The sequence below is a fragment of the Eumetopias jubatus genome, unplaced genomic scaffold, assembly GCF_037043125.1.
Source record: "Eumetopias jubatus isolate StellerSeaLion01/CBP00866 unplaced genomic scaffold, mEumJub1_p1.0 scaffold_4, whole genome shotgun sequence".
Classification (NCBI taxonomy): Eukaryota; Metazoa; Chordata; class Mammalia; order Carnivora; family Otariidae; genus Eumetopias; species Eumetopias jubatus.
The window spans coordinates 72150359-72162585 of NW_028274810.1; the positions used below are offsets into that span (position 1 = coordinate 72150359).

The 12227-nt window shown below is 55.5% G+C and overlaps 1 protein-coding gene across 4 annotated transcripts in view; it reads right to left on the reverse strand.

Moving 5' to 3' along the window:
- Positions 1-339: 339 nt before the first annotated feature.
- The window catches only part of RNF220 (ring finger protein 220), a 214479-nt gene continuing 202591 nt past the window's right edge, over positions 340-12227 (reverse strand). For 3 of the 4 annotated variants that reach the window (XM_028123201.2, XM_088022462.1, XM_088022464.1), the window contains 7 exons: positions 7352-7448; positions 7069-7155; positions 6880-6935; positions 6670-6748; positions 2344-2452; positions 2126-2200; positions 340-1371 (listed from right to left, as the gene is read on the reverse strand). In XM_028123201.2, coding sequence (XP_027979002.2) covers positions 1300-1371; positions 2126-2200; positions 2344-2452; positions 6670-6748; positions 6880-6935; positions 7069-7155; positions 7352-7448 — 575 coding nt within the window. In that variant the 3' untranslated portion in view covers positions 340-1299. Of the gene's footprint in view, positions 1372-2125; positions 2201-2343; positions 2453-6669; positions 6752-6879; positions 6936-7068; positions 7156-7351; positions 7449-12227 lie in introns of all 4 variants that reach the window. The other variant, XM_088022463.1, reaches the window with a different exon arrangement.

The following is a 12227-nucleotide window of genomic DNA, read 5'->3' on the forward strand; positions in this document are numbered from 1 at the left end:
TTCCCTAAGCTTATAGCTGCTCCTGCTCTAGATTGGGGGATAGAGCTATGTACCCCCAAGCTCTGACCTCTTCTGTGATTAATGAGCTGACGATTCTGCATCGATAAGGAATTAACCTGGAGCCCCTACCCATCAATAGTCAGGAGTCCATGTCCCTGGCCCCACCCCCACTCCTGACGGAGTGCTCCAGGGCCCCCTGAGCAGACCAACCCTGCACTGCTTTGCACACCCACATCCAAGTCCTCTCCCCAACACTGCTGTCAGGAATTAACCCCTTAACTGCCTTTGTCCACACCACCCCATCACCTAGCCCTCCCTGCACACATACACACAGGCAGCAGCTGTTTATATTGGTTTAATCCAAGTCAAATGTAGTTTACAAAGGGAAAGGACAAGTACCTTTGTATAGAATATACAGACACAGCATCACACCGTGGGGCCCATGTGGGAGGGGTGGGGGAGACGACTTTCCCTGGGAACAGCAGTTCTAATCCCAGGAATGGTTCTTGGCAGAAGGCTGGACAGCCAGGAGCACACTCAGCCAGCCCCAATCTCAGCCCTTGCTTTAGCTCGGTTCCCATTTCCTGTGTCTCGCCCCTCCCCCAACTCCTTATAGAGAGCCCCAGGAGCTAAGACTAAGGAGAGGATCGTGTCCCTTGGGGCACGTGGCCCATGTCTGGGGGAAGAAATATACATCACTGAACACCGAGCACATGGGAGAGGAAAAGGGATACCATGGGAGAGAGAGGCAGGCGCCCTGAGAGGTGGATGGGCCGAGCCCCCAGCCAGCCCTGAAGGGGGCACTGCTTCCAGGTGTTCTTAAAAAAAAGAAGAAAATCATACAACCAAAGGAGAGGGGATGGAGTGGAGGGTGAGGAGTTGTCCCATTTATACACAACATTGTAAACATACACAGTCTATATTACATGTGCTTCAGTCTGGTGTTTGCATGTCTGTCTGTCCGTCTGTCAGTCTGGGGGCTGGATCTCAGGAGCCTTGCCCCACTACTCCCCCTCACCTCCACCTCCTTGGCCCACCCTGGGGACAGAACCTGGAACAGGTATGGTCCCCAGTCTTGGTGGCAGCCAGCAGGCAGGGCCTGGGCCTCAGCATCCACTCTGGCTCCAGAGTCCTGTGTGTGTGTGTGTGTGTGTGTGTGTGTGTGCGCGTGCGCACGCGTGTGTGCACGCATGTATGTACATGGGGAACCTGTGTGCAAGTATGTACAAGGGGGACGGTCACGTCACAGAGGCAGGCAGGTGGGGCTGCTCGAGGCACGGCCCGCCAGGGGTGGCTAGCTCACAAGTAGATTCTCCGCAGGTCCCCGGGTGCGGTGATGGTGTTGCACTGAGGGCAGAGCTTCTTGGCACCCTGCAGGGAGAACAGGGAGGGCTCAGGCTATACACACCACACCGCATGTTTGCCCGGGACAGCGTGGGGGCCTGCAGCCGTGTCTCCCTGCACCCATTGTGTGCTGGCACCTCAGTCCGGTCAGCCCAGGCTGAGGAGGCACGGGCGGGCCTCTGCAAGCAGGCAGGCCCGCTCCTGTGCTGGGGGGATGCCAGGATCAAACCGCCCGGCCAGCCCCGCAGCGGGAGCCCCGGTAATGAGAACAAGGCTGGGTCCAGCTGTGGCTGCGGCGGCCCTAACGAGATTACATGCGGCCTTTGATCAGGACACAGAGCCCACGTCCGGGCCTTTTATTGCTGTCTCCGGGCGACATTTTAATGGCTGCTCCGGAGCGAAGAACAGGGGCAGGAGCAGAAGGAGCTTAGTAATGGCAGGGGGAGGGGCTGAGGCCCTAGTCCTGCTTACCCACACCCTGCCTCCTCCTGACCCGGGATCTCACCAATGTGTGTGACAGAGTGGGCCTTGGGGGTGGGCAGGGGGGAGGGGAGCAGGCAGTGAACCCACGAAGGGAGAGGATTCAATAAACCTCGTGGGGGAGGAGAGAATTGGGGGACCTGGGGGGGTGAATATCCTGGCTTCCCGCTGCCCGTGTTCGATGCTCATCCTCTCCCCTGCCCCTTGCACCTCCCTCCCCTCGGCAGGCTCAAACGTGAGCATGGACATATGGGCAGCACCAGAAACCGCCACCCACTCCCCAACCGCCATGCCCCCTCACCAGGGTCCGCAGCCAGCATTCCTCGCAGTGCACATGCCAACACTGGATGGACGTTAGGGGCATCGAGTAGGAGTCCTAGGGAGGAGGTGGGCACAGAAGGGGTCACTCTGAGGCTGGCCCACCCTCTAAAGAGCTCAAATCACAGTGCAGAGGCCCTTCCCAACCCCCAGAGGGCAGTGAAGCCTGACCAGAGGCATCCCAGGTTCCCTTTCTCTTACCATACAGATGAGGCATTTGTAACGGTCCCCACGGGATAGCTGCCGTTCAAGTTCCCTGACCCGAGCCTTCAGGGCCTCAAACGTGGTCACAGCTGAATCTTCGGTGATTCTGGAAAGAGGACAGTATGGTTGGGCAGGCAGCAGGCTAGCATGTCTAATGTGAACCTCCAGCCCACACCTCCCTTTAATTCTAGAAGTGTGTGTGTGTGTGTGTGTGTGTGTGTGGGTGTGTAAGTGTCTACCAGATGTCCCTGCCCCCCACCTGCCCAAATCCTGTATCTGTAAACTCCTCCTTCTAGAATTGAACTCCTCACCCTCCTTGTTCCTCCACCTCCATCCTGGTGAATTTCCAAACCAGATACCTCAGAACCATTCTCAAACCATTCCTTCCCAGTCACCCTCGACACCTACAATCTGTCATCTAGTTCCTAGTATCTCCGTAGTCTCTCCACTGCTACCACTGGTCCAGGCCCTCATGGTTTCTCCTACAATTCCTCTGCTGACCTGCATGGCCCCTCTGCCTCCAGATCCTTCATTTCCATTCTCTCAGCACCTAGAATTTTGTAGATTTGACCATTTCTACTTCAACATTTCAATGTTTCCCTCAGACTAAAGCTCTACCAAACTCCTCAGACGCTGACCAGGCACTCCTTGGTCTAGAGCCCCAGCCCACATCCCTTAGCACCCCGCCACACTTCATGCTCCATCCACACCAAACTAGGAGGCTTCCCACACACAGCACCATTTTTCACTCCCTTGGCCTCTCGCGGCACTTTCTGCTTCCTCTGGACCACTCCACCTCCTAACTCACCAGAAGGCTCTTCCAACCCTCCTGCCAGCACCACCGCCGGTGGCTGCTCTTCTGTGCTCTCCAGCAACCTGCACGAGACTCCGCCACAGCAGGACAACTGCAAACGTCCTTTGTCTCCTGTGCAAGACGTAGTTTCCCAAGGACAAGCTGCTCACGCCACCAAATCTGACTACGGACATTAGCCCCACGGCGCGCACGTGAGTATGATAAATGTTTGTTGACCGAAAAACCAGTCTTGCCCCCAGAGTAAGAGATATGTGGACTGCACGAGTCCCACAGAATCCAGGTCCTGGGCCACAGGCCTGGCCTACCTCAAGGGCTCCTTGTTGTTTCTTCCTGGGCACATCAGATGCCCTGAGAGTCCTCACCTGCTGTCAAGCCCTGCCCATGAGGTCCCTCTAACTTCTGGAAGGCTCTGTGAGCTGCAGTACTGAACAGTGAAGAGCTAGGACTATCTCAGAGAGTGGGGTGACCCCTCCCACCCCTCCTAAAACAAGTTAACAGAATCCAGAGGAGCTCACAGAAGGGGAAGAATGCTGCCTAGAGGACTAGAAAAGGTGCTACTAGAGATGGGCCTTAGGGAATAATGATGATGATAATTACAAAAGAGCCAAAATTTATTAAGCACTTACTAAATGCCAGAGATTGTACTGAGGAATTGAAAATTATTTTATTTGCACCTCACAAAAACCCCACGAGGAAACGGTAATATTCCCATTTTATATATGAAAAAGCTAAAGCAGCAGAGGAACATGAAGTGGCGTGCCTACGGTTCACACAGCGTGGAGGAGGTGGCACAAACCCCACAAACCGGTGCCTGGATCCACTGATAACTCTGGGACTATATTACAACACTGACAATACCCAGGAGGAGCGGGGTCTCCAGGCCCAGAGACCGGGAGGAACAAAGGCCAAGAGGCCCATGTGGCTGTAAGGCTCACCCGTGAGTAAGTGCTAAAGTGGGAAAGGAGATCGTGTCAGGGAAGACTTCGGAGGCCACAATCAGAAAGTGAAGTTTATCTCACAGGCTACGGGAAGCTGCTGAGGCCGCTGGAGGAGGGCGGTGAGAGGTTAAGAGCAGAGGTTAAAAGGTGTGGTGAGGGAGGGAGAGAGAGAGAGAGAGAGAGAGAGAGAGAGAGAGAGAGAGAGAGAGAGAGAGAGAGAGCGCGCGCGCACGCAGACTGAGGGGGAATCCTAAGTGTGGCACCATGTGGGCAGAGACGCTCTCCTAGGGTGGCCTGTTCTGCCGGCCTGGAGCAGACAATTGGCTCAGAAAGCCCATGGTACTCACAGGTGGTACTGGCGGTAAGTGGTACTGGGGAGCCTGGGGAGGATGGTGGGTGACGTTCCATGGGCAGCAACAAACTGCTCTCTGACCGTTCTTAGGGCACCGGCAGCAACAAAGAATAGGACTTCTTGGTGCCGCGTCCCTGTGTCAGGGATGCCCTCGATCTATTACTCCCTGGGTCTGTGACTCTGCCCTGCCTCTCTCCAGGGAAGCTGCAAAAGGTCCAACTTTGGCCCCTCTGACACTGCCGGATTCTGGGAGTGTCCATTCAACTTGCCAGATCTGGAAGCCTTCACCACCCCCTTGAGCCTTACAAACACCAGCACAACCCTTCCCCTGGCGTCCTGCCCAATGCCATGTGTGCCATCCTCATCTGGACCGTTGGTAAATTCCTGACAAGGGAACAAGGTAGCTGTGCTCCCTTTCTCTCTAAGGAAAGGCTGGGCATTTGCCTGGTCCTATGTAGTTATTTTAAAAACTGGGAACCTGAGGCCTGGAGCTGGGGGCACAGGCCGACCCCAGAGCACAGCACTCTCAAACTCCCTATCAGAGCAGAAGAGCTAGAAAGGCGGAAAGGACGGGGCCAGGAGAGAATGAAGCCGTCTCCCCCTTCATCTCCAAAGGCTCCACAGGCCACAACCAACTGCAGAGCCCACCTTCTCATGGATCTGCTCAGCATACGCCTGGCTTGTCATCTCTGCTCTGGTACAATACCCAATTCTCCAGTTCCTGACCCAGGCTGCTTATGAGTTATTCCTGAGACCATCCGGGGCATGGGGTGGAGATTTCTTGGGAGAAGCCCTGGGTTGTGAAAAAGAGCTAGGGCAGGAACCCACGTTGTGTGTACCAGGAAGAGAGAAGTCATGGGGACTAAAGGGTCCCGATCCTAGCAGAGCCAGACCCAGTGGAGATCTCTGCAGATGACCGAGCCCATCTATGACTCATCCCAGAGAACCTTGCCTACTGGTGCCTGCGCTCATACAGGTGGGACAGAAGTCCCAACCTCCCCCAGCCTTGGGTGGGTAGTACCTTCATGGATGGCCACTGGCTCTGGCCCCCACCTCCCCCTCGGGCGCTATCCCTGATTAATGATCTTGTCTTTCTGATTTATGAGCAGCCCCTCCAGACGAGGGTGGGCGCCCCTTACGGCCCCGCCCGCCCCGCTCAGCTGGAGTAGGAGAGAATTATTAAATAAACATCCATACGTCATTCCTCCCCCCCCCATGCCGGTTGCGCCGAACCCGTGCGGCCCGCTCCAGCACTGACACGGAGCAGCGGCGGTGATTCATGGGCAGCCGGGCCCCGAGCCGCGGCCCATACATCATGCCAGCAGCACTCGCGGCCCCGGCCGAGATAAACTGATCAACCACAACGGGCTGGAATGAATTTATGACAACACAAAATGGAGGGAAACAAATGGGAGGTGACCCTGGGCCACCGACCCGGCCCTGCACCGGCCTGCAATCCACTCTCCTGGCGGGAGGCAAGATGGAACACTGGCCCTGGAATGAAGTGGCTGCCTTTTAACCCCAGGCAACCTAGCCTCCAGCAGAGGGGGGGTGGGGTGCAGGGAGGTAAGCAGTGGCCAACAGCAGCAACTCCAGACAGCTAGAGCTGGACAGTGCCACCTCTGGGGGCCAGAACTGGCCTTGCTTGGGCTTCCAGAAAGGCAGTAACATGCCCAGCTGATTTCAAGTCCTTGCGGCTCCTGGGGATCCAGGCCAGGGGCTGCCTAGCCCCATGTGAAGTGCTAATGGATCCCCTTCCCCGCTGCCAGAGAACCTAGGCCAAAAATTCCTACCAGAAGTGAGGAGACCCAATGCTCCTGCCTAAAACCCACCGCGAGCACCACCCGGGACAAGAAAAATGAAACCAATTTAGCTCCCGATTAAGAAACAGAAACTGGAGATGAATCAAGTGCGCCGGCTGGGCTGGGCGGCCATATATCACATTCCCGGGTGGAGCTGCCACAGCGGGCAGGGAGGCAGGCAGAGTGCTCCTCCCGCCGCCAGGACTCCCAGGGCAGTGGCCCAGCGATCAATTCACAGAGTCACGCTTAGCACCAGCTGGGCCCCACTGCCGGTCATGTGCCCAGGGCTGCAGGACTAAACTATGCTCTGGAAGGCCAGGAGTCCTGGCAGCAGGCCTTCCTGCTCGCAGAGAGCTCCCTCTCTCCCCTCCCACTGAACTGTCGTCCCAGGGGCCCCTCTCCTGGTCAGACACTCACTTCTCGATGTCACTATTCTTGCAGGTCTTCTGCATGGCCTCCTGCTTGCTGCTCTCACCGTTGCTGGTAGATGGCATCTCTGCTGGGACAGAGGGGCAACTCATACTCTGGCCAGACTGGGCAGCACAGGTGAGGGATTGGGCTTGAGTCAGTCACCACCACCCAAAGGACGTCCCCTCTCCCTGACTCCCAAGGTGGGTCAGGACTTACCGTCACTGGCCCATTTAGAAAACTCAGGCGTGATGCGTGTGCTGGGAGGGCCGCCACTAGGGAAAGGAAAAGAACAAAGTGAGCCCTAAAGGCAGGTAAGGGAGCCCTGAGGGTGGGTACTGGGTTGACCCCTGCCTCAGGGCTTCCCATCTCTCTATCCCACCCACCCAAGCCTGTGCCCACACTTGCTTTAGGACTGCGCCCCGTAGTGCCTCTCTCTCCTTGGCTTCACCAGGCTCCTCGCCTGTGCAGGGGATAACGTCAGCCTCCGTGTATCTGGCATGGTGGTCAAGGACAACAGATCCTAGTTTGCAGCAGGCCGTGAAGGTTGAATCCTGCTTAAAGCTTTGACACTGACCCCAAGGTGGGGGTGGATGGAATGAGCAAGTTCCAGAGGTGCTGACTACTTTTTCAGTTCCCTTTGGCTTATCCCACCAGCCCCACACCATGCCCCTCAGTGCCCCAAGGATACTGCGGCTTCCCATACTCCAGAGTGTCATCCCCATCCACATCCAGGTCAGCGTCGCTGTCCGGATTCTCTTTGCCACTGCACATGACGAAGCCAGAGCCTGTGGGAAGCAGGGTGTGAGGAGGGCCAGGGGCCAACAAGACTACACCAAAGGTGCCCCTTCTGTTGCCTCTAGGTAGGGGCTCAGGTTTGGGGCCAGGTAAGGGCCAGGCAGAAATTTGGGCCTGAAACATAGACAGCCAATTACTTAGGTACCCTTGGCTCTGATGTTTCAGTCCCTTTCACGCTGTATACCTCATCCTTCTCCTCTGCCACTTCCTGCTGCTCCTGGTGCTCTCTGCTCATAAACTAGCCCATTCATATACACTTGTCAGGTCCTCAGGAGACACTCAAGCTAGTCTGCTGTCCACCTGTCTTCCAGGTCTAGGAAGAGCAGGAAGAGGACACAGAAATTCAAGGTCTACAAAGCCACCCCCCCCCCCAAGACCTGGGCATCCCCTGTGTCCCATGGTCCACTGTGACAGTCCATCAGAGGGAAGAGCAAACTGGCTAGGGCCAGTCAGAGCCACACAGCAAGACCCCCAGCCAACGTCCTGATTTTGGCCGCCAGGTCCCTGCCAGCAAAAACACCAGGCAGCTGTTCAAATATTTGGTGTCTGAAGCGCCTGACATTAATTATTCATCTCCACCTCACTCAGCCCAGATTCCTGGACAAGTGCAGTTAGAAAGGGATTAGGAAGGGATGGGTGAGGGAGGATAGGCACGCACACCTGCTTCTCAAAGCAATCCACAAAGGCAACCAGGCTGGGTGGAGGCAGGGCCACGGGCCAGGCAGGTGGCTGACCCTACACCAAGGTGCACTTGGCCCAGCCACAGGCAAACCCTTGGCCAACGGGGAGGGGTGAGCTGCTGAAGCCACATCAGGGCCCCTTACCTGCCCTGTCGCTCTGACACCCAGACTCACCCTTCCTTATGGGCGTGGTCAGGGGCCACAGAGCTGCTTCTCCATCCCTGCCCCTACCTCCGCTCCGTGGTCTCAGACCACATCCCACTGGTAAAGCATAGCAGCCCTGCCAGGATGGACAGAGATGAAAAAGGTAGAATCTGTGGCAAGTAGAATCCGCAAGGAAATCCTCAAAGAGGCGAGGAAGCAGCTCGGGGTTCTGCCTGATGACCTCAGAAACGTCTTCTTGTCCGTTCTTTCCACTCTCATCAGGACAACAGTCTTACGATGGGTCCTCACGCCTCTTGTCCGTGCCTTCATCCTGCTTACCAGGTAGTTCTGACCCTTCCTTTGCTGGCTCCCAGACCAGCTGTGGCTTCCCACTGCGTGCATAACCTCCTCAGCCAGACCCATCAAGATGTGGGTGTACTACTTGGCCACCTCTACTCTTTTCTTCATTTTACTCCATAAGCACTACGCCTACAGATAGACTCTTTACTGCATCTCACATGACCCCATATGCCCTGCTCTTGAGACTTTTGCTCATGCTATTCACTCCATGTAGAATGTTATCCATCTTTCAAGCCCATTTTCTTCCTGATCCTCCTTCTCCCACCTACGCCTCCAGTCTCACAAAGGTTTCACCCATCCCAAAGGCAAGGAGCATGAGGGAAAGAGAGCCGCTAGGCACTGCCTAGGTGCCACCCCTCCCCGACAATCCTCATTTCCCCTCCGCACTGAGGCACCCACAAACTTGAGGCAGCAGGCAGGTCACAGCAGGGCCATTAAGCTGAGAAAACACCAAGTTACAGCTCTGTCCCCTGTTCACAGCCAGGTATCCTGACAAGCAATTCCCTCCTCGTGGGTGAGTGGCACTTCTATAAACCCTCTGACAGTCTGGGAGACAAACTCTGCCATCAATCAGAATGTAGCTATCAGGTTCACTTACAGCCTATGCCCCCGAACCCTGCCAAGGCCCCCTCCCCCAAGTACACACAACAGCTCAGCAGCCAGCCTCACATCCTCACCTCAGCCGTGCCCTGCCCAGTCCTGCCTGGTGAGTGTACAAAAAGGAAAGCAAAGGACCCAGGGCAAAGCTGAGGAAACAGGGTAACACAGAGCTGCCAGGAAGAGTCCCAGTTTCTCAACACAGAAAGCAGCCCTGTGGCCTGAAGTCCTCTCCTCGGCCAGGCCTGGACCAGGACTCCTACTCCAGCGGAACATAGCTACTGTGCTTTCCTCGACCCTCCATGTCTGTTTGCGCGCCAGTGCCTTCGTACATCTTGTCACCTCTCCCCTGGTCTACAAAACAAACACCTGCTTGTTTTGCAAGTCTGACCTAGCTCAGCCATGCCTCCTGCTATGAACTCACAGTGCCGATGCACACAGTTGCTCCAGAAATACTTCCTGAATGAACTCACCCCAACAACATTCTTTCAACCTTTACTGAGCTCATCCTCGGCCTGGCTTGGCACTGGAGACACAGAGTTTCAAGATCTGATCTCTACCCTTGAGGTGCTGAGTGTAGAGACTTCCCCAGGTATTTCTACATAGGTGTCCCTTCCTTGGTGTCCACCCAGACTCCCGCGCAACTCCAAAATCATAGTTATTACATGTATTGTCACAGTCTCTCATCAAACTGCAAGCCCAGGTCTGACTCATTGGTGTGATCTCAGCATCATCCAGCAGAGCTGGCCAGGCCCACAGCCATGACGGCTAAACGGTGACGGTGCTGTCCTGTTAGGTCCTGAGAGCGCTGTGTCCGAAAGGAGGCTGAGGCCCGAAGCCTCTCAGGACACCACCTCAACCTTCCCTGCCAGACCCCAACCCCAGCTGGGCAGTGACAACCTGCCAGGTAGGACAGAGAGCATGGCACATCTTATCTGCCAAGGAAAAGGCCTGTCTCTGGTCTGAGCGGTTTACTATGACCCTGACCCCATCCCCCAGTGGAGACAGATGTTGGGAACCTCTCCCTACCCCCACAGGTGTTCAGAACAGGCTGCTACTGCCAATTTCCCTCTTATGCTGCCCCAGCCTGCTCCAGCCTCCTTCCCAGCACATTAAACTTTATTTTCTTAATGAAATGTCACTTGCTGACTTCTGGCAGAATCATAATAAAAAGAAACTGCCATAAAGCCGTTTTATGCAGACAGCGGCTCCCCCCCTCCCCCCCAGCTTGCTTTGAGAGGAAGGCTCCATAGCCGTTTTATGTTCTCAGCTGCTGGAACATCCCAAGCCAGTGCTCAGAGGCAAGATGGCACACAGAGCTCCTTTCCAAGCCTCTGGCTCCTGTTCCATGTAGCGCTGGGGATAACAAGCAAGCTGCCACTCCTGCTGCTGCTTATCCAGGGAAGGGACTCAGCTCCCAGGACCTCCAAGTTGACCTGGGGGACCCTTCAGTCACCAGGGGAGGCCCCTTGCTATGGCTCAAGCCCACCGAGAGTGGTGCAATGTGCTGGGCTGCTGTCTCTAGGCAAACTAAGCCTGCTGGTCAATGATGCTCAGCAGAGTGGGTTCTGGAAGGGTAGGCAGTGTGAAAAATCCCTTCCCTCCAAATGAATGCTTAGCAACAGAGAAGAAGAGGATTAAGTGCAGAAATGATAGGCAAGTCTAAATTTTATAAAAATGACCCCTCTCCCATAAACTCATTTCTTCCTGGGTCATCGAGAAGGGGAAAAAAAAAAAAATCAGTGTTAATTTAATCAATTGATTAGGTGATCGATTGAGAAACTGGAGATGCCCGTTCACTGGGGGCACTAACGTCCTGGAACCCGAAACCACAAAAAAGGAGCCATCAATTTCCTCACCTGCTGCTCTGAACAAAACCTGAGCCCAGGGAGAAAGGAAAGTCTTGGGGCCCTTCAGAGGCCATGCTCTTGTGGGGGGTGGGGGGAGACGGGCAGCAGCTTCCGGAGAGTTTTACACTGGAATTAGTTACAGATGCAGTTACGGTGTCTTGTGTAAACGCCATCGATTGGGGAGCTGACAGTCTCGGGAGCTGCGATGCGGGACAATCAATCGGCCTGCAGTGTCACCTGCCACCTCGCTGAACAGTTGACAATGCAATTATCCAGTGTGGAGGCAGGGAGTTGGCGTGTGTCAAACGCACTTAGCCACTTTCCGGGCCTCCTCAATAACGCGTTTCACTGCCTCACGTCAGGAGAGACGCAGAGAGACGGACACCGTTTGAAACCATTGATACTTGTTCCTTCTGCCTGCGCTCCCTCCATCCCAGCTTAACAACTGCGTTCCAAAAGGCCATTAAAATCCCCGTCAGTTGCCACAGGGGACAGAAGGTGTCCTGCTCCCTGCCACCTCTCCTTAGCCCTCCCAGCAGGCAACAGGTAGAACTAAAGGTAGCAGGAGCTGGAAGGCAGCAGCCCTAGCCCTCCCCGTTCCAAGACTGCCTCCTGCAGCCGGCTGCTCTGACACCTGTCACTGACCCGACCATGCGGCCGGCGGGGCTGCACTGGGGGACACTTGTAGCTGCGGGGGCTCCCATCTTTTGGGAATGAACATGCCAGAGGGGGCAGCATCGAGGGGAAGGCCTAGTTCTCTGTGCCCTGGGACTCACAATACCTGTTGGCCCCTGACCCAGAAGTTGGTGACGTTTTAGCAAGTCACAGCCCGTTAAAAGATCGGTGCCAGAGCTGCCCTGCTGGTCCTCTCCATGAGATCTCATCCCAGGCTACTTGGAACCAGCCTAAATCCGAGACAGGAACTTGAGAAAGATGTAGTCGCTAGGCCAGGATTTGGGTAGGGCAGAGGCCTGCACAGCCGGTTCTCTAAGTACCATCATTCTCACTCCCCTCCACCTGTTTTGAGTCAAAGGGGCTCAATGCTAGATTCTAGTGACTCGTTTCCTGTCAGGGCTCACAGATAAGGTGCGGCACCTCCTAGTTCTTGTGCAGTTTCCTGGGAAATGTTTCCATCTTG